Source organism: Oncorhynchus nerka, linkage group LG19, assembly GCF_034236695.1.
Source record: "Oncorhynchus nerka isolate Pitt River linkage group LG19, Oner_Uvic_2.0, whole genome shotgun sequence".
Lineage (NCBI taxonomy): Eukaryota > Metazoa > Chordata > Actinopteri > Salmoniformes > Salmonidae > Oncorhynchus > Oncorhynchus nerka.
The window spans coordinates 30,524,425-30,552,293 of record NC_088414.1 but is presented as its reverse complement, the minus strand read 5'-3'; the positions used below and the strand labels follow the sequence as shown (position 1 = coordinate 30,552,293).

The window sequence follows — 27,869 nt, the reverse complement described above, 5'->3', positions numbered from 1 at the left end:
AATGTCCAAAAACAAATGTAGCTAGTTGTGCAATACATTTCCTAGATAAAAGGAAAAGTAGGCCTGTCATGTTGTTTTCAAATGTATGCATGCTTTTCTCCTCCCACAATGCAACAACGGATTCAAAGGGGGTCAACTACCTCTTACATTATTATGATCCACTTCCATGTCATTGAGTGAATATGAACACACAGCTTTAATAATTAAGGAATACATTTTGTGTCAATTTGGGGTTGTGTGCAGTAAAGGCTTGGGAGCCTCTGCTATGGTGCAATCTTGTCTGTCCAAAGTGGTAACGGAATGTGGTCTTTTGTAGGCGAAGTCACACACACACACACACACACACACACACACAGCTTGAATGTAGTATTTTATAGGCAAAGTCACACACACGTACACACACACACAATATGTAGTAACTTACTTTGAAGAGATGGTGATTGTGCCTGAATAGTGATTGGTAGTCAGTGTACTTCTCTTTAAAACCTTTTACTACAGGGGCTGAATCAGGGTCACACAGAGTGTTTCTTGTTAGTCTTAAACAAATCTACTTTGACACAAAAGTATACACCTCAAACACATGGTTATGGGCAAATCATAAAGAAGACAGCTGTACCATGTCAGTTATAGAGTTGAAATGTGTTCAAGTATGAGTTTGCATCCCAGTACTACACTTTATATACATGATACTTTATATACATGACAGAAGACTGAAAAACTGTTTGATAAATAACATATTTAGGCTGACTTAATCCAGTTTTCAGACATTGATTTGCGGTATATGCACATATTTAATGAGGTATTGATTCATTTGTATTAAAATTTACAAAAAGAGTTTTGCAAAGTATTATATTTGTGCTTATGTTCAACTGGTAAAAGTTGATTGGTATATGAATAAAGGGGAATGAAAGACCCTATAAGGGTTTGATGCCTGGCCTTACAGTTTTTTACAATCACTTTGGCATTAATTTCAGAACCTAGTGGTCATTTTTCAAAACTCTAGACACAAAACTCAAAACGGTCATCACTTGTAACACAGGCTGTCCAATGTTCAGAAACATTGCATTGTGCATTCAAGACCACTGATCATTTGCAAATAAATTCATATAAAAATCCTACAATGTGATTTTCTGGATTTTATTTTCTCATTTTGATTGTCATAGTTGAAGTGTACCTGTGATGAAAATTACAGGCCTCTCTCATCTTTTTAAGTGGGAGAACTTGCACAATTGGTGGCTGACTAAATACTTTTTTGCCCCACTGTAACTCATTTATCATGAAATACCATAGTAACATTCATTTAGATCACCCACACACAAGATACCGATAGTTTCACTGTGTAGTTGTTCGTACAATCATTAAATATTGTAGTACAAAATATGTGATACATGTTTCATTATGCTACTACATGTAAATAAATCACTGTAAAAGGACTAGTAGAGAGAATATTACAGACACTGGAATCATTGAACAAAATATGACATTTATTGATAAAATATAATAAAATCACAACATAGGTTTCTTTGAATCAAAGCAAAAAATAATTTGCTACCAAAAAAGAAAAAAACTACAGTAAAACATCAACTGCAGTGTTCCACACCTGGCTTACTGTAAAACATCACCTGCAGTGTTCCTCACCTGGCTTACTGTAAAACATCAACTGCAGTGTTCCTCACCTGGCTTACTGTAAAACATCACCTGCAGTGTTCCTCACCTGGCTTACTGTAAAACATCAACTGCAGTGTTCCTCACCTGGCTTACTGTAAAACATCAACTGCAGTGTTCCTCACCTGGCTTACTGTAAAACATCACCTGCAGTGTTCCTCACCTGGCTTACTGTAAAACATCAACTGCAGTGTTCCTCACCTGGCTTACTGTAAAACATCACCTGCAGTGTTCCTCACCTGGCTTACTGTAAAACATCAACTGCAGTGTTCCTCACCTGGCTTACTGTAAAACATCACCTGCAGTGTTCCTCACCTGGCTTACTGTAAAACATCACCTGCAGTGTTCCTCACCTGGCTTACTGTAAAACATCAACTGCAGTGTTCCTAACCTGGCTTACTGTAAAACATCAACTGCAGTGTTCCTCACCTGGCTTACTGTAAAACATCACCTGCAGTGTTCCTCACCTGGCTTACTGTAAAACATCACCTGCAGTGTTCCTCACCTGGCTTACTGTAAAACATCATCTGCAGTGTTCCTCACCTGGCTTACTGTAAAACATCACCTGCAGTGTTCCTCACTTGGCTTACTGTAAAACATCAACTGCAGTGTTCCTCACCTGGCTTACTGTAAAAAGCCAAACAAAGGGTTGATTACTGTTCTTCTATATTTCCCTCAACCCTGTCTTGTGGATTTGGCCACAGGTTCTCATCCACATCACAATGGATGTTTTCATTAGCTAAATATCTTGGGAAGAATCTTCGGGCATGGCGAATCCAGGCCTGACACTAGTCTGCCGTGATGTCATTGCATGCGTCATCCATGGCCTGGAGAAGGGCGGCTTGTCCGTGAGGGCGCCTATCACATACCTTCCACCTCCATGTGGAGAAAAATTCCTCAATCGGGTTAAGGAAAGGATAGTATGGGGGTAAGTACAGGGTGGTAAATTGTGGTTGGGCCTGAAACCATGCTTGCATCATTTGAGCATAGTGGAGCCTGACATAATCCCACACAATGACATAGGTCATGCCATCAGCTCTACAGACCTGATTTAGCTCATCAAGGAAGGTTACATTCAAACAGCGAATCATGTGGCTGCCTGCAACTCAATATATAGAGTATATAGAGTAGAGAGCTTTAGATGTTGTTCGACCAAATATTAGAAGAGGCAAAATGCGTTATCTAAGCAACTTTGACCCTGCTATGATTGTTGATGCTACACATGGTGATTCCAGCATCTCAGAAACAGCTGCCCTCCTGGGATTTTTACGCACTACAGCCTCGACTTCTTGGCACTGACGGAAACATGGATCACCACAGACAACACTGCTACTCCTACTGCTCTCTCTTCGTCTGCCCACGTGTTCTCGCACACCCCGAGAGCTTCTGGTCAGCGGGGTGGTGGCACCGGGATCCTCATCTCTCCCAAGTGGTCATTCTCTCTTTCTCCCCTTACCCATCTGTCTATCGCCTCCTTTGAATTCCATGCTGTCACAGTTACCAGCCCTTTCAAGCTTAACATCCTTATCATTTATCGCCCTCCAGGTTCCCTCGGAGAGTTCATCAATGAGCTTGATGCCTTGATAAGCTCCTTTCCTGAGGACGGCTCACCTCTCACAGTTCTGGGCGACTTTAACCTCCCCACGTCTACCTTTGACTCATTCCTCTCTGCCTCCTTCTTTCCACTCCTCTCCTCTTTTGACCTCACCCTCTCACCTTCCCCCTACTCACAAGGCAGGAAATACGCTCGACCTCATCTTTACTAGATGCTGTTCTTCCACTAACCTCATTGCAACTCCCCTCCAAGTCTCCGACCACTACCTTGTATCCTTCTCCCTCTCGCTCTCATCCAACACTTCCCACACTGCCCCTACTCGGATGGTATCGCGCCGTCCCAACCTTCGCTCTCTCTCCCCCGCTACTCTCTCCTCTTCCATCCTATCATCTCTTCCCTCTGCTCAAACCTTCTCCAACCTATCTCCTGATTCTGCCTCCTCAACCCTCCTCTCCTCCCTTTCTGCATCCTTTGACTCTCTATGTCCCCTATCCTCCAGGCCGGCTCGGTCCTCCCCTCCCGCTCCGTGGCTCAACGACTCATTGCGAGCTCACAGAACAGGGCTCCGGGCAGCCGAGCGGAAATGGAGGAAAACTTCGCCTCCCTGCGGACCTGACATCCTTTCACTCCCTCCTCTCTACATTTTCCTCTTCTCTCTCTGCTGCTAAAGCCACTTTCTACCACTCTAAATTCCAAGCATCTGCCTCTAACCCTAGGAAGCTCTTTGCAACCTTCTCCTCCCTCCTGAATCCTCCTCCCCCTTCCCCCTCCTCCCTCTCTGCAGATGACTTCGTCAACCATTTTGAAAAGAAGGTCGACGACATCCGATCCTCGTTTGCTAAGTCAAACGACACCGCTGGTTCTGCTCACACTGCCCTACCCTGTGCTCTGACCTCTTTCTCCCCCTCTCTCCAGATGAAATCTCGCGTCTTGTGACGGCCGGCCGCCCAACAACCTGCCCGCTTGACCCTATCCCTCCTCTCTTCTCCAGACCATTTCCGGAGACCTTCTCCCTTACCTCACCTCGCTCATAAACTCATCCCTGACCGCTGGCTACGTCCCTTCCGTCTTCAAGAGAGCGAGAGTTGCACCCCTTCTGAAAAAACCTACACTCGATCCCTCCGATGTCAACAACTACAGACCAGTATCCCTTCTTTCTTTTCTCTCCAAAACTCTTGAACGTGCCGTCCTTGGCCAGCTCTCCCGCCTATCTCTCTCAGAATGACCTTCTTGATCCAAATCAGTCAGGTTTCAAGACTAGTCATTCAACTGAGACTGCTCTTCTCTGTATCACAGAGGCGCTCCGCACTGCTAAAGCTAACTCTCTCTCCTCTGCTCTCATCCTTCTAGACCTATCGGCTGCCTTCGATACTGTGAACCATCAGATCCTCCTCTCCACCCTCTCCGAGTTGGGCATCTCCGGCGCGGCCCACGCTTGGATTGCGTCCTACCTGACAGGTCGCTCCTACCAGGTGGCGTGGCGAGAATCCGTCTCCACACCACGTGCTCTCACCACTGGTGTCCCCCAGGGCCCTGTTCTAGGCCCTCTCCTATTCTCGCTATACACCAAGTCACTTGGCTCTGTCATAACCTCACATGGTCTCTCCTATCATTGCTATGCAGACGACACACAATTAATCTTCTCCTTTCCCCCTTCTGATGATCAGGTGGCGAATCGCATCTCTGGCAGACATATCAGTGTGGATGACGGATCACCACCTCAAGCTGAACCTCGGCAAGACGGAGCTGCTCTTCCTCCCGGGGAAGGACTGCCCGTTCCATGATCTCGCCATCACGGTTGACAACTCCATTGTGTCCTCCTCCCAGAGCGCTAAGAACCTTGGCGTGATCCTGGACAACACCCTGTCGTTCTCAACTAACATCAAGGCGTGGCCCGTTCCTGTAGGTTCATGCTCTACAACATCCGCAGAGTACGACCCTGCCTCACACAGGAAGCGGCGCAGGTCCTAATCCAGGCACTCGTCATCTCCCGTCTGGATTACTGCAACTCGCTGTTGGCTGGGCTCCCTGCCTGTGCCATTAAACCCCTACAACTCATCCAGAACGCCGCAGCCCGTCTGGTGTTCAACCTTCCCAAGTTCTCTCACGTCACCCCGCTCCTCCGCTCTCTCCACTGGCTTCCAGTTGAAGCTCGCATCCGCTACAAGACCATGGTGCTTGCCTACGGAGCTGTGAGGGGAACGGCACCTCAGTACCTCCAGGCTCTGATCAGGCCCTACACCCAAACAAGGGCACTGCGTTCATCCACCTCTGGCCTGCTCGCCTCCCTACCACTGAGGAAGTACAGTTCCCGCTCAGCCCAGTCAAAACTGTTCGCTGCTCTGGCCCCCAATGGTGGAACAAACTCCCTCACGACGCCAGGACAGCGGAGTCAATCACCACCTTCCGGAGACACCTGAAACCCCACCTCTTTAAGGAATACCTAGGATAGGATAAAGTAATCCCTCTCCCCCCCTTAAAAGATTTAGATGCACTACTGTTCCACTGGATGTCATAAGGTGAATGCACCAATTTGTAAGTCGCTCTGGATAAGAGCGTCTGCTAAATGACTTAAATGTAAATGTTAAATGTCTAGAGTTTACAGAGAATGGTGAGATAAACCAAACACATTCAGTGAGCGGCAGTTCTGTGGGCAAAAACACCTTGTTAATGAGAGAGGTCAGAGGAGAATGTCCAGACTCATTCAAGCTAACAGAAAGGCCACAAATGCTCAAATAACAGCTGTTTAAAACAGTGGTGTGCAGAAGGGCATCTCTTAACGTACAACACTGTGAATAATTCAGGCTGTTGTGGAGGCAAAAGGGGTCCTACTCAGTACTAGAGAGGTGTACCTTATAAAGTGGCCAGTGAGTGTACAATAATGTCAAATCTGAAAACATGGTCTGGAAAAGTGGTACATGGGACCATAGAAACATTGTCTGATAAGAATGATGATGAAATATTACATCCATAGATAATGTAGTCCAATTGGTTCATGTTCCACGGTAATTGGTGTCAATGGATCTCGTTATCCTGAAACTTTCATGATCTAAACATGGAATATTGTTTGTCAGTTTCCATAAAACTCTGCATTAAGAGTAATGCAACAGTTACTTATCATTTTGAGCAGTTGTATCAGTTGATAGTTAGATCATTGTAATGAAATGAATAGACAGTCATCTCAGATGTAATGTGTGAATTGCATTTTGAAATGGTAATACTTTGATGTTAAGTTGTGTCATTTTGAACAGGTGATTTTAGTTCAATGAACAAATGATCTTAGCTTTATGTGTATTGTATCCTAGCAATTGGAAAAACTGTTAGAGTTTTGAAAAATGTACATTTTGATCATCGGTTGTGAGTTTTGTGTCTAGAGTTTTGAAAAATGACATCAAGGTCCCGAAATTAGTGCCAAAGTGATTGTAAAAAACTGTAATATGCTCATACAACAAAATACAACAAGTGTGTAGGTGTGTGTGTGTGTGTGTTTGTTTGGTATTGTGACAGCAAAATGATCATTTCTATTGTGAAATGCACTCAGTTAAGACTACTGACTGTATGTTGTGTCTGATGATGTCTGAAACACTGATACAATCTCAGGAAATACGTAGAAATTGTATTAATAATATCCAATACAACATGTGTGAGAGAGAGAGAGAGAGAGAGAGAGAGAGAGAGAGAGAGAGAGAGAGAGAGAGAGAGAGAGAGAGAGAGAGAGAGAGAGAGTAGAGAGAGAGAGAGAGAGTAGAGAGAGAGAGAGAGAGAGAGTAGAGAGAGAGAGCGAGAGTAGAGAGAGAGAGGGAGAGAGAGAGAGAGAGAAAGAAAGAGAGTAGAGAGAGAGAGAGAGAGAGAAAGAAAGAGAGGAGAGAGAGAGAGAGAGAGAGAGAGAGAAAGCGAGAGAGGAGGAAGTGTTGTACACTGAATGCTACTCTATGTGATACAGTATGTTGTCATAGTGATGTTAAAACACTTTCTCACAAATATTTTTATTTGTTTAACCCTCAATTAACTAGGCAAGTCAGTTAAGAACAAATTCTTATTTACAATGACGGCCTACCCCGGAAAAACCCGGACGACGCTGGGCCAATTGTGCACCGCCCTATGGGACTCCCAATCACGGCCGGATGTGATGCAGCCTGGATTCAAACCAGGAACTACAGTGACGCCTCTTGCACTGGGATGTAGTGTCTCAGACCACTTCGCCACTCGGGAGCCCAAGTCATTCCACGCCTATAGAGGAAATTGGTCTGTACTTTGTCTATATCAGCACTGTCCTCCCCATTTCCTGGTTTGGCATCACCATTATCAGGCGGTAGGTCATACCAGTACCTACTGGGTAAACAACACAGAGAACCAGACAGTCAGACACTGTGGTAGAAAACATGCTCAGGAAGTATATCCAGAAGATTTCAGTTTTTACTGAAGCCTTTTTATTATGTGGAGTATTTATCTCTTATGCTGTGGTTAGCAGTTTGCTGTCCACCCATTTCCAAGACCCCTCTTCAGCTATGTCAGACCAATCTAGATGTTGATGCTAATCTTGTTGAGGTTGTTGAGAAAGATAAAGATGTTGTCAACAAATGCAATAGGCTATATGTGTAAAATTGTTGGTCTCTCTCTTTAGTCAGGTTGTTGTAACTGGTCTGTAGCTGGTCTTTCTCTTTAGTCAGGTTGTTGTAACTGGTCTGTAGCTGGTCTTTCTCTTAAGTCAAGCTGTTGTAACTGGTCTGTAGCTGGTCTTTCTCTTTAGTCAGGTTGTTGTAACTGGTCTGTAGCTGGTCTTTCTCTTAAGTCAGGCTGTTGTAACCGGTCTGTAGCTGGTCTTTCTCTTTAGTCAGGATGTTGTAACTGGTCTGTAGCTGGTCTTTCTCTTTAGTCAGGTTGTTGTAACTGGTCTGTAGCTGGTCTCTCTCTTTTAGTTGCATTGGTCTTGTAAAGGTAAAAACTTGAAGAACCCCTTTGGTTCCAGGTAGAACCCTTTTGGGTTCCATGTAGAACCCTTTCTACAGAGGGTTCTACCTAGAACCAAAAAGGGTTCTCCTACGGAGACAGCCAACGAACCCTTTTGGAACCCTTTTTTCTAAGTGTAGATAAACTTACAATGGACAGACATAACTATTATCCCAGCCAGTAGGAGAACACACAGCAGTCCCAGACACACCGCAACAGCTATGAAGGGTCTCTTCCCTGTGCTACCAAGCTCTGTGGACACATAAAAAGATGTGTATATTATTTGTGTGTGTGTGTGTGTGTGTGCGCGTGTGTACATTATCTGAGTGTTCAGGTTGTGCTGTGCTTCCTTGGGTCACTGCATCCTCAGTCTCTTTCTCCATCCAGGAGATGTGTTTGGAGTTTTGCTCTTCATAGACACCGTCATAGTTGTCAGCTCCATTTTCAAATGGGTTCCCTAAAATACACTGTTTTCCACAAACATCTTCATAGACATAAGCAGTGGACCCAGACATCTCCATGGTCTACCAATGACTGTATGAAAGCTGTCCGGTGAGTTCAGTCTGGACAGGGAACTATCATACCAGGAAGATATAGACTACAGAGGGAAAACAAAGGCTAGAAGTTGACATATTTTAAAAATCATACAAATATCAAACAGTTCCAAGAAAATTCAGGGAGTATCCTGAAATCCCTCTTCCTTTCACCTTTCTGCAGATTGGGACCCTCTGTTTCCTCCCAAATATACATCAACATGTTCAGACAGTCCAGGATTAGAAACATGGATCATTATAATGTCCATAACATTGATGAGTAGGTAGGCTTAAAGCTCATTATGGTGAACATTTTTGGATTATAGTGGCCATATTATAATTACCCCCAAAATAGTAGAAATTAGTATAGATAACATAACACAGCTCAGAAAATGGTTTTCTATCATACAGTTTTTTATTTTTTACATTCATTTGTGCCTACACCTCCCTTCAATGGTATTACAGCAGCCATATTGGATTTGGGGCAAAATCCAGGATGACAGTCCAGCTCAAACCCAGCTAGCCATAAACCTAACCTAACCTTAACTATAGCCCTAGCTTCCATGGATCTAGTGTCCATGGATCTGTCCATGGCAGAGATTCAGTCCTGCAGCAGAGGGTGTCAAAGCCACACATTCACTCTACATGGCCATTAGAGCACAGGGACATGGCCTAGAGAGCACTTATTTGCTTGTCTTCCTCTAGAGAGCACTTATTTGCTTGTCTTCCTCTAGAGAGCACTTATTTGCTTGTCTAGATTCCTAGACTAGATGAGAAAACAAAGGTTTGAATGGCCTCTATTAGGAAACTCCTATCACCATGGTAGAATGTAGAGTATGATAAGGTACTATTTACAGATTTGCCCAACTGCCCTGTCCATTTCCAATAGACTTTGTCATATAGTGTGTATAGCATGTCTGACTGTCTGTGTGGGTGGGTGTGTGTGTTTGGCTTTACTATCTTTGTGGGGACCAGAAGTCCTCACAAGCATATTAAAACAAGGAAAATTCATTTAGCCGATTCCCACAAGCAAAAAAAGGCTGTTTTAGGCTTAGGGGTAAGGTTTAGGTTCACAATTAGGGTTGGGGGTTAGGTTTAGGGAAAATATCATTTTGAATTTAAATCAATTATTTGGTCCCCACAAGGGTAGTAAAACAAACCTGTGTGTATACAAGCATGTGTGTATCTATGTGTGCATATTTCTGTCTGTGGTCAATAGTCCTGTCTCCTTCATAGGGTTGACCAACTCTCAGCAAAAAGAATAATGCCAGAGTTGATATATACCTGTAATATGTTATATTCTAGTGGATGAATGACATGAATCTGTATTGAATTATATAAGGTACACAGTAATTGTGGATGTTTTTAGTCCATACAGATGGTTAGGTCCATGTGTTGATAAATGCTTTATATCTTAGGATTGTCTTAATGCAGTTTTGATTGCACTCTCCCCAGTAAAATATGAGTAACAATGAAGATATACTATAGTAAATATGATGGATTTAGGCAGATCTTGTCTGTCTGTATGGATGCATTTACTACTAGAAATTAGTTGACATGCTACTCTCTCTTCACAACCGTGTTGGGCACTGCTCTCCAGAGAGAAAGCATGTCTTCCAGCCGCCCTGTTAAGTTTTACCAGAGGAAACCGTACAGAACAGCAGCAGTTATTTAGTGCTTGGCTGTGTTTCCAGCAGGTCTACTAATGTGCCACGGTCACAGCAGCATTGAAAGCAGTGTAAACGGGAGGGGAACTCCCCAGTAGTGTACATCGCAATGAATTCCCCAGACACCCCTGTTTATACTGGAGATTAATGTTTACTGTTGAGACTCCGTGTTTCCATGGCAATGGAGACGGACAAAATGGTGAGTTCTCATGAACAGAATAGAAACCCAGCGTTTCTCACTGTGGTACCGCTTGTGGAATTCCTTCTATATAAACCATCTTATTATATAACCATAACTCATTGTTATGGTTATTCACTGTGTATTTATTCCTCATGTCACTATTTCCTTCTGTTTATCTCTCATTTGGAATTCTTGGAACAGGACCCGGAAGCATTTCCCCGTTAGTCTACACCTGTATGTGTATGTGACAAATAACATTTGATACCATTTTTTTTGTACCTCTTGATGTCTCTACGTATCTTTCAGACTTCCCCCTACCACAAACATACATGCATGTGCACACAGACACCCACGACAAAATACACCCATGTGCAAGTCATTCTGCTGAGCACTACCAAGGGACACATGACTAGGATACGGACTGTATTGTTGCCATGGTAGCTTAAACATTTTTTTTAACTTGCCGTTTTAAACGGGGGTGATATGATCATCACTTAAAATTCCTTCCAAATGAACCCAAGCTTGCATGTTTCTGCTAATATTACACAGAAGAATCCACTGCAGCACAGGCTGCTTTGTTCACTAGCCTAATAATGGGCAAAAACAGCGAGGAGACGGACTGTCATGTGATTTCAACAGGATTTATGGATATGACCGTGTGTGGATATTGATGTATGGTAGTGGTGTGAATAAAACAATGAGACAGTTAAGACTGAGCGAACAGCCATCACTGGAATACAGCCAAAGGGAGAGGTGGAACACAACTCTTTTAATTGCAAAAGGGAATTGATTAATACATAGAACGAAGCACTGAAACAAGCCACTGTGACATTGCAAAAAACACCATCAAAGACATTGTACATTTCCCAGTAACCCCCAAGTCATAAAGAGAATAATACATCTGCACCATGATAAAGTTATTATCCTGGCCGTCTACAAACAATGAGAGTTCACACTGCGCTGACCGCAGCGCTACAAAGACATTTAAAAAAGCTTTACAGTTGGTTAACAAAGAACAAGTCTTAGTTTTCCTCTTTATTATTATTCTTTTTTTTATCAAAAAAAAAAAAGGCACCACTGGAGCTGAGAGGTGTTTCCCACCTCCTGTCTGACATGGTGACTGCAGCTTCACACAAAACAACTGACACTTAATGTTAAGCTGAAGAAAATCTGGGGGCAAAGATAAAAGATATCAAACAGCTGGTGAGAAAGTCGAACTGAAATGTCCACGTAAGAAAAACAAACTCTTAAGGTTTTATTTTACACAGTGTTGATTCCCAGACGGGGTAAAAGTGGACCTGCAGTTGGACTAGCTGTAGTGCTGACATCACAATGACATCACCCTGCAGAAGGAGGGTGGGAGGAGTCTAGTTGCTGCGCTGCTCACTTGGGTCCAATTTAGCAGATTTCTTTGCAGAGTCAGGTAGATCCAGAGAGAGGTGCACACCTGACATACGTAATACATAGTCTGTCTACCTAATAGGCTAGTATGTCACTATTCCTTGTGATGACTGCCACAGAAAAATGTCCCTGTATGCCTGCACTAATTCACTTTGCATTACACAATGTGTCCATCAGATTTCATTGGACATTCTCTCCAGGAACATGACATTATTATAACCATTCATGTGTTATTGTTTTAGACATATATGTATACTTTTTAACATCATTTTATCAACAATAAAATTCAACTTTTTTTTTTTAACAAATCCAAAAATGCAATTTCCTCCTATCTAAAAACGTTGTATTCAATCATTAAGCACTAAGAAAAAAAGAAACAAGATCTAGCCATGCAAAATGTGAGAAGCTCTACTTATTGTTTTTCTATGCTGGTGAAAATCTATTTCCCCTATATGGACATGGTCTGGTCAGATTGGACTAATGGGAGGTCCCAGTAACATACAGACAGTACATGTAGCCTACACGTATGACTCTACTGGGGCATTACAGATTATCTACATTTCAGATTTCCACATTGCTCGTTTATTCAAAACTTGCCTCAATATAGTACACCTGGCTTTATCACATGAACATTAAAGTCTCCTTAGAATCAGTTTGAAAAAGGAGGAAAGATAATCATGCTAAAATAGACTTAAAAATCCTAAACCCTTTTTTAATAAAAAAAGATGTGCTTGTTTGTTTTTTTAAAAAGGGCCACATTTTCTGGCTTTGGTTGGTTGGTTGGTTGGCTTCTACACACTAAGAGGACTTCTCCCCAGTACTCCTACTCTAACGGTTTCAGAGCTTCTTGGCTCCTGTGCCTTGTAGTTGTTTTCCCTCATAGATAGATGAAAAACATGTTATGTCGATTCAACGTTTGGCAGACATTGTATTGACGCTCGATGGACGCATGAATGTTAGGCATTAGCTGGGATGTAGCGATGGCTATACACAGTATTTACAGCGGATGAAAAGGACATTCAACTCTCATGGCTAAAGAGCCTTCACCTAAAACTAAAAATGTTCATTACTTTAACACCTTGAACCATAGCACAGAAAGAGAGATGGACAGAGAGACATTATTCAAACTTTGACTCAAGTCTGACTACTACACCCCCGGATAAATAGTCCATTTGCTGCTTGGAATTGTTCACTTGAATTTGGAAAATGTGTTGTTTGCACCCTATCAGGATGCATGGTTTTCAAGTTAAAAAGACACCGTAGATATATTGTGGGAACTGCCTTTTTGAAATTGCTTGTAAATAAATGATGTGCTCTCCTTTGAAAGTATAACAACAAACATGTAATAGTGAACCTTCACACAATATAATGATTTGGTGAATTTGTTAGAGGCGGTAATTCGTACATCATTGTCGTATACGCCCAGCATATACATTCATAACAACATAGGATATAAAAACATGATCTAGTGGTGAATTCTCAAGCAGCAAAAGGTGGAACAGCCGTGGTGGCCAAGGCCAGGTAGACTTAACGCGTGGCACCAGGGAGAGATCAAATGGAGAGGTCCTCCAGGAACACTAGAGGGCGCTGGCCGTCAGTGAAGGTGGAGAGCATCAGAGATACATCTGAGTGGTAGGTAGGCCTGGGTGAGACAGGCAGGCAGCAGCAGCTGACTGACAGACAGACAGGAGGCTCTACATAGACTCGCCAAGAGAATCATCATCATCCAGAGATAGGGGCAGGTAGAGATCCTACAGGGAAAAACATGGAGAATCATCATCATCCAGAGATAGGGGCAGGTAGAGATCCTACAGGGAAAAACATGGAGAATCATCATCATCCAGAGATAGGGGCAGGTAGAGATCCTACAGGGAAAAACATGGAGAATCATCATCATCCAGAGATAGGGGCAGGTAGAGATCCTACAGGGAAAAACATGGAGAATCATCATCATCCAGAGATAGGGGCAGGTAGAGATCCTACAGGGAAAAACATGGAGAATCATCATCATCCAGAGATAGGGGCAGGTAGAGATCCTACAGGGAAAACATGGAGAATCATCATCATCCAGAGATAGGGGCAGGTAGAGATCCTACAGGGAAAAACATGGAGAATCACCAGCATCCAGAGATAGGGGCAGGTAGAGATCCTACAGAGAAAAACATGGAGAATCACCAGCATCCAGAGATAGGGGCAGGTAGAGATCCTACAGGGAAAAACATGGAGAATCATCATCATCCAGAGATAGGGGCAGGTAGAGATCCTACAGGGAAAAACATGGAGGGTCATTATCTGAATGAGCTGGGCCAGGGTTTTTCAAACTTTTCTTGCCCAGAGACCCCTGTCCAGGCAAACAGCCAGACCAGGTATATATTAATAAAACAAAAAAACACACATCTTGTCTTATCAGATGAATGGTAATGGTAAGTAGAAGTAATCAACATTTTATGAATATACACTGCTTAAAAAAATTAAGGGAACACTAAAATAACACATCCTAGATCGGAATGAATGAAATATTCTTATTAAATACTTTTTCTTTACATAGTTGAATGTGCTGACAACAAAATCACACAAAAATTATCAATGGAAATCAAATGTATCAACCCATGGAGGTCTGGATTTGGAGTCACACTCAAAATTAAAGTGGAAAACCACACTACAGGCTGATCCAACTTTGATGTAATGTCCTTAAAACAAGTCAAAATGAGGCTCAGTAGTGTGTGTGGCCTCCACGTGCCTGTATGATCTCCCTACAACGCCTGGGCATGCTCCTGATGAGGTGGCGGATGGTCTCCTGAGGGATCTCCTCCCAGACCTGGACTAAAGCATCCGCCAACTCCTGGACAGTCTGTGGTGCAACGTGGCGTTGGTGGATGGAGCGAAACATGATGTCCCAGATGTGCTCAATTGGATTCAGGTCTGGGGAACGGGCGGGCCAGTCCATAGCATCAATGCCTTCCTCTTGCAGGAACTGCTGACACACTCCAGTCACATGAGGTCTAGCATTGTCTTGCATTAGGAGGAACCCAGGGCCAACCGCACCAGCATATGGTCTCACAAGGGGTCTGAGGATCTCATCTCGGTACCTAATGGCAGTCAGGCTACCTCTGGTGAGCACATGGAGGGCTGTGTGGCGCCCCAAAGAAATGCCACCCCACACCATGCTGGAGGATGTTGCAGGCAGCAGAATGTTCTCCACGGCGTCTCCAGACTCTGTCACATGTGCTCAGTGTGAACCTGCTTTCATCTGTGAAGAGCACAGGGCACCAGTGGCGAATTTGCCAATCTTGGTGTTCTCTGGCAAATGCCAAACGTCCTGCACGGTGTTGGGCTGTAAGCACAACCCCAACCTGTGGACGTCGGGCCCTCATACCACCCTCATGGAGTCTGTTTCTGACCGTTTGAGCAGACACATGCACATTTGTGGCCTGCTGGAGGTCATTTTGCAGGGCTCTGGCAGTGCACAAAGGCGGAGGTAGCGGTCCTGCTGCTGGGTTGTTTCCCTCCTACGGCCTCCTCCACGTCTCCTGATGTACTGGCCTATCTCCTGGTAGCGCCTCCATGCTCTGGACACTACGCTGACAGACACAGCAAACCTTCTTGCCACAGCTCACATTGATGTGCCATCCTGGATGACCTGCACTACCTGAGCCACTTGTGTGGGTTGTAGACTCCGTCTCATGCTACCACTAGAGTGAAAGCACCGCCAACATTCAAAAGTGACCAAAACATCAGCCAGGAAGCATAGGAACTGAGAAGTGGTCTGTGGTCACCACCTGCAGAACCACTCCTTTATTGGGGGTGTCTTGCTAATTGCCTAGAATTTCCACCTGTTGTCTATTCCAGTTGCACAACAGCATGTGAAATGTATTGTCAATCAGTGTTGTTTCCTAAGTGGACAGTTTGATTTCACAGAAGTGCGATTGACTTGGAGTTACATTGTGTTGTTTAAGTGTTCCCTTTATTTTTTTGAGCAGTGTATTTGGTAGACAGTTTCATTATTATGACCTCCCCACAGTTCACTAGAAGAGGAAGTGGAGACTAAAAGTCTATTTGCTAGAAAGGTATCTTGGCGCCATAGAGAAAATTTGCTATAGTAAAGCACATTCTGCAATTCTACCCATTTTTCCATGGCGCTGAGAGACAATTTTGATGTTTTTAAAGCTAATTTCCTGCAATTCTATGCATTTTGCCATGACTACTGCGGTGTTCCTCTGTGGAAACATTATAAAATAATATACGGGCTTGTGCCCTGAAAGCCTGATTTTGGAATTTTCGATTCTCCCTGACAAACAATGTTTCCATCTACAGTTTTTATGCGAGTCAAGTCATACCGTAAGGAAAAAAATAACGAGAGTTGTGATGGAAACAGGAACGGTCGGTACAATTTTGTGACTAACTATTATTATACATGTTTAGCTTTAATATCGCAGATACAGTGCATTCAGAAAGTATTCAGACCCCTTGACTTTTTCCAAATTTTGTTTCATTACAACCTTATTCTAAAATGGATTAAATAATCCCCCCCCCCACCAATCTACACACAATATCCCAAAAACAGTTTTTTTGTGCAAGAAAAAAGTCACACAAAAAAAAAAAAAATGTAAAAAAATATATAAAAAATACCCTTTATTAAGTACTTTGTTAAAGCACCTTTGGCAGTTACAGCCTCGAGTCTTCTTGAGTATTCTTGGGTATTAACCTACAAGCTTGGCACACCTGTATTTGAGGAGTTTCTCCCATTCTTCTCTGCAGATCTTCTCAAGCCCTGTCAGGTTGGATGGGGAGCGTCGCTGCACAGCTATTTTCAGGTCTCTCTAGAGATGTTCAATCAGGTTCAAGTCCGGGCACTGGCTGGGACACTCAAGGACCTGTCCCAAAACCACTCATGCGTTGTCTTGGCTGTGTGCTTAATGTCGTTGTCCTGTTGGAAGGTGAACCTTTGCCCTAATCTGAGGTCATGAGCGCTCTGGAGCAGGTTTTCATCAAGGATCTCTCTGTACTTTTCTCCATTCATCTTTCCCTCAATCCTGACTTGTCTCCCAGTCCCTGCCACTGAAAATCATCCCCACAGCTTGATGCTGCCACCACCATGCTTCACCGTAGGGATTGTGCCAGGTTTCCTCCAGACGTGATGCTTGGCATTCAGGCCAATGAGTTCAATCTTGGTTTCATCAGACCAGAGAATCTTGTTTCTCATGGTCTGAGAGTCTTTAGGTGCCTTTTGGCAAACTCCAAGCAGGCTGTCATGTGCCTTTTACGGAGGAGTGGCATCAGTCTGGCCACTCTACCATAAAGGCCTGACTGGTGGAGTTCTGCAGAGATTGTTGTTCTCTCATCTCCATAGAGGAACTCAAACTCTGTCAGAGTGACCATCGGATTCTTGGTCACCTCCCTGACCAATGCCCTTCTCCCCCAAATGCTTAGTTTGGCTGGTGTTCTGGTGTCCACAGTGTTCTTGGGGACCTTCAATACTGCAGACATTTTTTTGGAACCCTTCCCAAGATCTGTGCTTCGAAAGAATCCTGTCCAGGAGCGCTACGGACAATTCCTTCAACCTCATGGCTTGGTTTCTGCTCTGACATGCACTGTCAACTGTGGGACCTTATATAGACAGGTGTGTTGTAACGTCCGTCGTTAAATGAAGCCCAAGGTGCAACGTGGTAGGCGTATATTTTCTTTAATTTTAAATGTTCCACCAAAAAACAAACAACTCAACGAATGTAAAGCTAGGAGTGCAACACATGCAACACACAAAGACAAGATCCCACAACTGAAGGTGGGAAAAAGGGCTGCCTAAATATGATCCCCAATCAGAGACAACGATAGACAGCTGCCTCTGATTGGGAACCATACTCGGCCAACAAAGAAATATAAACATAGATTTCCCACCGTAGTCACATCCTGACCTACCACATAAAACATTTAAAGGATCTCTTAGGTCAGGGTGTGACATGTGTGCCTTTCCAAATCATGTCCAATCAATTGAATTTACTACAGGTGTACTTCAAGTTGTAGTAACATCTCAAGGATGATCAATGGAAACAGGATGCACCTGAGCTCAATTTCCAGTCTCATAGCAAAGGGTCTGAACACTTATGTAAATAAGATATTTCTGTTTTATATTTTATATTCTTCACAGTAGCCACCCTTTGCCTTGATGACAGCTTTGTACACTCTTAGCATTCTCTCAACCAGCTTCATGAGGAATGCTTTTCCAACAGTCTTGAAGGAGTTCCCACATATGAGGGGCACTAGTTGGCTGTTTTTCCTTCCTTCTGCGGTCCAACTCATCCCAAACCACCTCAATTGGGTTGAGGTCGGGTGATTGTGGAGGCGGGGTCATCTGATACAGCACTCCATCACTCTCCTTCTTGGTCAAATAGCCCTTACACAGCCTAGAGGTGTGTTGGGTCATTGTCCTGTTGAAAAACAAATGATAGTCCTACTAAGCGCAAACCAGATGGGATGGTGTATCGCTGCAGAACGCCCTGGTAGCCATACTGGTTAGTGTGCCTTGAATTCTATATAAATCACAGACAGTGTCACCATCACACCTCCATGCTTCATGGTGGGAACCACACATGCGGAGATCATCTCACAAAGACACTGCAGTTGGAACCAAGGATCTCAAATTTGGACTCATCAGACCAAAGGACAGACTTCCACCAGTCTAATATTAATTGCTCATGTTTATTGGTTGAGAGAATGCCAAGAGTGTACAAAGCTGTCATCAAGGCAAAAGGTGGCTACTTTGAAAAATCTCAAATCTAAAATATATTTTGATTTGTTTAACACTTTTTTGGTTAATACATGATTCCATTTGTGTTATTTCATAGTTTTGATGTCTTCATTATTATTCTACAATGTAGAAAATAGTACAAGTAAAGAAAAACCCTTGAATGAGTAGGTGTGTCCAAACGTTTGACTGGTACTGCATGTATGAAATTAGTTTTGATTTAGAATGGACCATTATCATGCACCTGTATCAAAACAGGGGCAGGGGAAAAAATACATGTCATCTATGCACTTAAATAGCAAATGGAGGATGCTTTTCCCGAATGGTTTATTTTCATGCCAGCCAGGTAGTCTATACTCCTTGTCACGTCTACTCCAGCTCCTTCCCTCCGGCGTTCAACGTCGCCGGTTTACTAACCACCAGTCCAGACATTCATCATTAGGCACACCTGGACTCCATCACTTCACTGATTACCTCACCTAAATCTGTCACTCCCTTAGTAAATACTGTCTGAGGAATGGAACTGTGTCTTTCATGTTTGAAACTCGTGTTTGTTATATTGTTCTCTGTTCCGTTTATTATTAAACTCACCACCTACACGTGCTTCCCTACTCCTAGCGTCTACATTACACTCCTGTGGTAAATATAAGCAATGTGCTTAATTTCAGGAAAGTTGAGAGATAAATATACTAGGCCTAGCCTATAGAAAGCTGATGGGATCCTCCTCTTTTTATTAGAGGCCATCACTCTGTTTTCTCCCATAATTGCATAGACTATAGAAATGTTGCTCATGGGCTCTCATGAAGTGTTTGATTACATTTGCATCGATGTCAGAGTGATTAGAGGGGCAACAGATAAATAATAAAGTGCTGAGTACCAGGCAGTTAGACAGTTTGGTAGGTTACTAATGACCAGCATCAAAGCTTGGAGAAGACTAATTTCCGTGACTAAATGGTCATGTGGAATTTGACTGCCTTCATGACTCGTGACCGCGGTAATACGGTCACCGCAACAGCCCTAGTCCTCCCACTACGACTCTGGAAACAATGCAGTTTATTAGGCTCCAGATTAAATAACTTATGATAAACTTCACAGGGTGGGGAAAGTGCACAGTAATCTTAATTATCTTTTCCAATAAATATCAAGGGTCTGATTGGTGACATGATGATCGATGCTTGACTGCCGTTTAACAAATACAAATATTTGCCATAATAATCTCATCATGTAGACAAGCATACCGGCATGGCACACCCTACCCACACTGTATCTGCAAGCCATTTGCTAAAGCCCCAAGAACAGAGTAGACACATTTGCTATTTAAAGCAACAGTTTGTGACATGTATTTTGTACATGAAAAAGTACTGTGTGTGCACTACGTCATCACACTCTGATTTCTATCTGCAAAAAGTCTGTTTGGTGGAAACTCACCACTGCTGGTGTATATTTTCTTTATGCGGATTTTAGAACATTCACATCAAGACCTGTCGCCAATTGAGTGGAAACCTAGCTAGTGTCTAGCTTTAATTTGATTGTTAGTTCTCAAAGATGGTATTAATTATTCTTCGATCTGGTTTTGGTCATTTAAGTTGACACTCTTCGATCCTGAAAATTGCCCACTTAGACTAAGACAAAGAATTTTCTATACAGAAAAAAAACTGTAATTGGCTCCAATGACTGTAATTTCCTCCATATTAAATGGGTAGTTCAAGATAGTCATTTATCTACTGCCCTAGAGTCGGATGAACAAAAACAGCTAGCATGCTAACTGTTCCTGTAGACTTCCTGTCATTGCACTAATGCTAGATAGCTATGGGGTTCTATCGGGGTACTACAGGGTTCAATTCTCGGGCTGACTCTCTTCTCTGTATATATCAATGATGTCGCTCTTGCTGCGGGCGATTCCCTGATCCACCTCTACGCAGACGACACCATTCCGTATACATCTGGCCCTTCCTTGGACACTGTGCTAACTAACCTCCAAACAAGCTTCAATGTCATACATCACTCCTTCCATGGCCTCCAACTGCTCTTAAACGCTAGTAAAACCAAATGCATGCTTTTCTATTTCGCAACAAAGCCTCCTTCACTCACGCCACCAAACTTACCCTAGTAAAACTGACTATCCTACCGATCCTCGACTTCGGGGATGTCATCTACAAAATAGCTTCCAACACTCTACTCAGCAAACTGGATGCAGTCTATCACAGTGCCATCCCTTTTGTTACCAAATCAAATTATACCACCTACCACTGCGACCTGTATGCTCTAGTCGGCTGGCCCTCGCTACACATTCGTCACCAGACCGACTGGCTCCAGGTCATCTATAAGTCTATGCTAGGTAAAGCTCCGCCTTATCTCAGTTCACTGGTCATGATAACAACACCCACCCGTAGCACACGTTCCAGCTGCTATATCTCACTGATCATCCCTAAAGCCAACATCTCCTTTGACCGCCTTTCCTTCCGGTTCTCTGCTGCCAGTGACTGGAACGAATTGCAAAAATCGTTGGAGACTTTTATTTCCCTCACCAACTTTAAACATCAACTATCTGAGCAGCTAACCAGTCGCTGCAGCTGTACATAGTCCATCTGTAAATAGCCCACCCAATCCATCTACCTTACTTTTCTGCTCTTTTGCACACCAGTATCTTTACTTGCACATCATCATCTGCTCATTTATCACTCCAGTGTTAATCTGCTAAATTGTAACTGTTCGCTCCTATGGCCTATTTATTGCCTACCTCCTCATGCCTTTTGCACACACTGTATATAGACTTTATTTTTTCTACTGTGTCATTGATTTGTTTATTGTGTTATTGGCTTGTTTATTGTTTACTCCATGTGTAACTCTGTGTTGTTGTCTGTGTCACACTACTTTGCGGACCCCCTGAGTACTTCAGCGGACACCGTGGATCCTCGTTTGAAAACGCCTGAGCTAGGGGACAGATCCTGTTCAATGAGTTCTGAGCTGAGCTATGGGCTTGTAGGTGAAGTATGAGAGAGATGAAGAGAGAAGGCAGTATGAGGGAGAACAGGGAAAGAGAGGGAGGGATAGGTAGTGGAGAAAATGGGGTACCTTCTGCTTGCGGTGGATGCCTGGGCTGTTGGGGGTGGAGGTGGGGGACTGCTTGCGGTGGATGCCTGGGCTGTTGGGGGTGGAGGTGGGGGACTGCTTGGAAATTGGGGTAGAGAGCTGGCTGCTGGAGCCCGTCCCGTTGGCTGTGAGAACCCAGACGGAGTGAGAAAGAAAAGGTGTAAAGAGAGAGAATAAGAGAAAAAGAGAGAGACCAGTGAATTAGATTGTGTAAGACCTGTATGCCAGGAGTAATGTCTGTCACAGCCAGGAGAGGTCTGGCCACTCCTCAGAGCCCGGTTCCTCTCTGGGTTTTTTCCTAGATTCCTCGCTTTCTAGGGCGTTTTTCCAAGCCACTATGCTTCTACATCTGCATTGCTTGCTCTGTGGAGTTTTAAGCTGAGTATCTGTATAGCACTTTATGACAACTGCTGATGTAAAAAGGACTTTATACAATACATTTGATTGATTCATTGAGTGCTTGACCCTCACTTGGCTGTGGACAGAGTCTCTCTGGGCGGCTGACTGACTGGGTCCCTGTTTGTTCCTCTCTGCCGGGTACATTTGGCCATTACTCTACAGCCCTTTCAGGTTGCTAAGATACCCCTGGCCTAGACAGTGTTTACATCAGAGTGGTGTGATGTCGTAGTTTGTGGAGTAAGACATTTTAAAAGAGCAAAACTGAATCCCGAAGGAAAGACTAAAACAGATGGCCACTCTCTCTTCCAGAATGAATTGGTAACAGGTACAGTAGCACAAGAGCAGAGCTTTGCAGATGAAGCCAACTTCAATTCCATAACGTTCATATCTTCATCCAGATCAAAAATGTCTATTTAACTAAAACCAGAACTAAAAAGCTAAGAATGAATGATATGAAAGCAGTATAGACAGAACTAGGTTGGGAAGGCAATGACGATATGGAGTATTCTAGTCCATGCCTATTTCAGAAGATTTGTCTATGGGTGTATATGATGTAAAGCAGTATAATGGCCAGGAGATGAACTTTTAGTCTGATTCCAGGCTTTAAATATAAATTGAATAAAACAACAAGGGCAGGGTGTTATGGAGAGAAGCAGGGGTACATCACAGAAAACCTGGATTTTATTTCAAATGAAGAAAAATAACACAAATCTGCAACAAAACTAAAATAACAAACAAAAGCGTGAACAAAAGAGTAAAACCCAAACCACCATTGGAGGAGGGAGTAAGTAGGGTTAATATTGGGAAGGTACATAAGAGGGAGCAAGCATGCTGGCAGTCAGGATTACGTTTACTACCACCATGATAAACATATAATCAATATACAATAAATATTTTCAGACCAAGCCAACACAATGTAATACCAAATATAAAACAGTGTGATGATGTCCTTTAAAACCAAACTATTTTGATCATTTGTGACTGCAGTGTAAAATTGGGGCCTCTGTGGAGGCTGTAAAAATCGTTTTCATTAGGACATTTGCCTTATTGTTTTCCTGCTCATGATGCGGCTGCATCAGATCAAATTAAACAGGCCACCACTGGTACCCTCTACCCCTGTCTCTACCCTATGTGTCCCCCCACCCATCCTGATTCCACCCACCCGGGAGCCACTCTACCCTCATCACAATAAAGAGGCTGTTTAACCTTGGACAAATTAGAAGGACTAGCCACTTGGCTGTCCATCTGCTGCCTTTACAAGCCTGGGCCCCACCGGTACACACTGAAATATTAAACGAAACACAACATACTTAATGGAGGTGCACAAATTTGGATAAAATTTGATCAGTGAGTTCAGTCTGAGCAAGCACCTCACTGTGTAGTGACAAGACCAGGGGGCATGCGACACTAACCCAATCAGTCGGCGTGACACGTCAGCTAGGATAGCACCTTAATGGTGTGTTAATATCTTAGCCTATGTGTGCACCTCACTGTGTAGTGACAAGACCAGGGGGCATGCGACACTAAACCAATCAGTCGGCGTGACACGTAGGCTAGGATAGCACCTTAATGGTGTGTTAATATCTTAGCCTATGTGTGCACCTCACTGTGTAGTGACAAGACCAGGGGGCATGCGACACTAAACCAATCAGTCGGCGTGACACGTAGGCTAGGATAGCACCTTAATGGTGTGTTAATATCTTAGCCTATGTGTGCACCTGACTGTGCAGTGACAAGACCAGGGGGCATGCGACAATAAACCAATCAGTCGGCGTGACACGTCAGCTAGGATAGCACCTTAATGGTGTGTTAATATCTTAGCCTATGTGTGCACCTCACTGTGTAGTGACAAGACCAGGGGGCATGCGACACTAAACCAATCAGTCGGCGTGACACGTCAGCTAGGATAGCACCTTAATGGTGTGTTAATATATTAGCCTATGTGTGCACCTCACTGGATGAATTGGTGTGAGAAAAAAGTAAATAATGGTGCCATCTTGTGTCATCAACCTTTCACCTGTCTAGTGAACACACTGACCATATGATGAGTAGGTATAACAGGTCTAGTAGGTATAACAGGTCTAGTAGGTATAACAGGTCCAGTAGGTATAACAGGTCTAGTAGGTATAACAGGTCTAGTAGGTATAACAGGTCTAGTAGTTATAACAGGTCTGGTAGGTATAACAGGTCTAGTAGGTATAACAGGTCTGGTAGGTATAACAGGTCTGGTAGGTATAACAGGTCTAGTAGGTATAACATGTTTGGTAAGTATAACAGGTCCGGTAGGTATAACAGGTCTAGTAGGTATAACAGGTCTAGTAGGTATAACAGGTCTAGTAGGTATAACAGGTCCAGTAGGTATAACAGGTCTAGTAGGTATAACAGGTCTAGTAGGTATAACAGGTCTAGTAGGTATAACAGGTCTAGTAGGTCCAGTAGGTATAACAGGTCCGGTAGTTATAACAGGTCTAGTAGGTATAACAGGTCTAGTAGGTCCAGTAGGTATAACAGGTCCGGTAGTTATAACAGGTCCGGTAGGTATAACAGGTCTAGTAGGTATAACAGGTCTAGTAGGTATAACAGGTCTGGTAGGTATAACAGGTCTGGTAGGTATAACAGGTCTAGTAGGTATAACATGTTTGGTAGGTATAACAGGTCCGGTAGGTATAACAGGTCTAGTAGGTATAACAGGTCTAGTAGGTATAACAGGTCCAGTAGGTATAACAGGTCTAGTAGGTATAACAGGTCTAGTAGGTATAACAGGTCCAGTAGGTATAACAGGTCTAGTAGTTATAACAGGTCTAGTAGTTATAACAGGTCTGGTAGGTATAACAGGTATAGTAGGTATAACAGGTCTAGTAGGTATAACAGGTCTAGTAGGTCCAGTGGGTATAACAGGTCCGGTAGTTATAACAGGTCTAGTAGGTATAACAGGTCTAGTAGGTCCAGTAGGTATAACAGGTCCGGTAGTTATAACAGGTCTAGTAGGTATAACAGGTCTAGTAGGTATAACAGGTCTAGTAGTTATAACAGGTCTGGTAGGTATAACAGGTCTAGTAGGTATAACAGGTATAACAGGTCTGGTAGGTATAACAGGTATGGTAGGTATAACAGGTCTAGTAGGTATAACATGTTTGGTAGGTATAACAGGTCCAGTAGGTATAACAGGTCTAGTAGGTATAACAGGTCTAGTAGGTATAACAGGTCCAGTAGGTATAACAGGTCCAGTAGGTATAACAGGTCTAGTAGGTATAACAGGTCTAGTAGGTATAACAGGTCCAGTAGGTATAACAGGTCTAGTAGTTATAACAGGTCTAGTAGTTATAACAGGTCTGGTAGGTATAACAGGTCTAGTAGGTATAACAGGTCTAGTAGGTATAACAGGTCTGGTAGGTATAACAGGTCTAGTAGGTATAACAGGTCTAGTAGGTCCAGTAGGTATAACAGGTCCGGTAGTTATAACAGGTCTAGTAGGTATAACAGGTCTAGTAGGTCCAGTAGGTATAACAGGTCCGGTAGTTATAACAGGTCTAGTAGGTATAACAGGTCTAGTAGGTATAACAGGTCCAGTAGTTATAACAGGTCCGGTAGGTATAACAGGTCCGGTAGGTATAACAGGTCCAGTAGGTATAACAGGTCTAGTAGGTATAACAGGTCTAGTAGTTATAACAGGTCCAGTAGGTATAACAGGTCTAGTAGGTATAACAGGTCTAGTAGGTATAACAGGTCTAGTAGGTATAACAGGTCTAGTAGTTATAACAGGTCTAGTAGGTATAACAGGTCTAGTAGTTATAACAGGTCCGGTAGGTATAACAGGTCTAGTAGGTATAACAGGTCTGGTAGGTATAACAGGTCTAGTAGGTATAACAGGTCTAGTAGGTCCAGTAGGTATAACAGGTCCGGTAGTTATAACAGGTCTAGTAGGTATAACAGGTCTAGTAGGTCCAGTAGGTATAACAGGTCTAGTAGGTATAACAGGTCTAGTAGGTCCAGTAGGTATAACAGGTCCGGTAGTTATAACAGGTCTAGTAGGTATAACAGGTCTAGTAGGTCCAGTAGGTATAACAGGTCTAGTAGGTATAACAGGTCTAGTAGGTCCAGTAGGTATAACAGGTCCGGTAGTTATAACAGGTCTAGTAGGTATAACAGGTCTAGTAGGTCCAGTAGGTATAACAGGTCCGGTAGTTATAACAGGTCTAGTAGGTATAACAGGTCTAGTAGGTATAACAGGTCTAGTAGTTATAACAGGTCTGGTAGGTATAACAGGTCTAGTAGGTATAACAGGTCTAGTAGGTATAACAGGTCTGGTAGGTATAACAGGTCTGGTAGGTATAACAGGTCTAGTAGTTATAACAGGTCCAGTAGGTATAACATGTTTGGTAGGTAACAGGTCTAGTAGTTATAACAGGTCTAGTAGGTATAACAGGTCCAGTAGGTATAACAGGTCTAGTAGGTATAACAGGTCTAGTAGGTATAACAGGTCTAGTAGGTATAACAGGTCTAGTAGTTATAACAGGTCTGGTAGGTATAACAGGTCTAGTAGGTATAACAGGTCTAGTAGGTATAACAGGTCTGGTAGGTATAACAGGTATGGTAGGTATAACAGGTCTAGTAGGTATAACATGTTTGGTAGGTATAACAGGTCCAGTAGGTATAACAGGTCTAGTAGGTATAACAGGTCTAGTAGGTATAACAGGTCCAGTAGGTATAACAGGTCCAGTAGGTATAACAGGTCTAGTAGGTATAACAGGTCTAGTAGGTATAACAGGTCCAGTAGGTATAACAGGTCTAGTAGTTATAACAGGTCTAGTAGTTATAACAGGTCTGGTAGGTATAACAGGTCTAGTAGGTATAACAGGTCTAGTAGGTATAACAGGTCTAGTAGGTATAACAGGTCTAGTAGGTCCAGTAGGTATAACAGGTCCGGTAGTTATAACAGGTCTAGTAGGTATAACAGGTCTAGTAGGTCCAGTAGGTATAACAGGTCCGGTAGTTATAACAGGTCTAGTAGGTATAACAGGTCTAGTAGGTATAACAGGTCCAGTAGTTATAACAGGTCCGGTAGGTATAACAGGTCCGGTAGGTATAACAGGTCCAGTAGGTATAACAGGTCTAGTAGGTATAACAGGTCTAGTAGTTATAACAGGTCCAGTAGGTATAACAGGTCTAGTAGGTATAACAGGTCTAGTAGGTATAACAGGTCTAGTAGGTATAACAGGTCTAGTAGTTATAACAGGTCTAGTAGGTATAACAGGTCTAGTAGTTATAACAGGTCCGGTAGGTATAACAGGTCTAGTAGGTATAACAGGTCTAGTAGGTATAACAGGTCTGGTAGGTATAACAGGTCTGGTAGGTATAACAGGTCTAGTAGGTATAACATGTTTGGTAGGTATAACAGGTCCGGTAGGTATAACAGGTCTAGTAGGTATAACAGGTCTAGTAGGTATAACAGGTCCAGTAGGTATAACAGGTCTAGTAGGTATAACAGGTCTAGAACGTATAACAGGTCCAGTAGGTATAACAGGTCTAGTAGTTATAACAGGTCTAGTAGTTATAACAGTTCTGGTAGGTATAACAGGTCTAGTAGGTATAACAGGTCTAGTAGGTATAACAGGTCTGGTAGGTATAACAGGTCTAGTAGGTATAACAGGTCTAGTAGGTCCAGTAGGTATAACAGGTCCGG

General features: G+C 43.1%; 1 protein-coding gene across 2 annotated transcripts in view; it reads right to left on the bottom strand.

The window, feature by feature from the left end:
- Positions 1–11,305: 11,305 nt before the first annotated feature.
- Positions 11,306–27,869, bottom strand: part of LOC115101370 (neuronal migration protein doublecortin-like) — a 121,852-nt gene continuing 105,288 nt past the window's right edge. Inside the window, exons 7-8 of one of the 2 annotated variants that reach the window (XM_065004861.1) lie at positions 21,770–21,912; positions 11,306–13,703 (exon numbers count right to left, since the gene is read on the bottom strand). In XM_065004861.1, the coding sequence (XP_064860933.1) occupies positions 13,647–13,703; positions 21,770–21,912 (200 nt within the window). In that variant the 3' untranslated portion in view covers positions 11,306–13,646. Of the gene's footprint in view, positions 13,704–13,754; positions 14,216–21,769; positions 21,913–27,869 lie in introns of those variants that run through there. The other variant, XM_065004862.1, reaches the window with a different exon arrangement.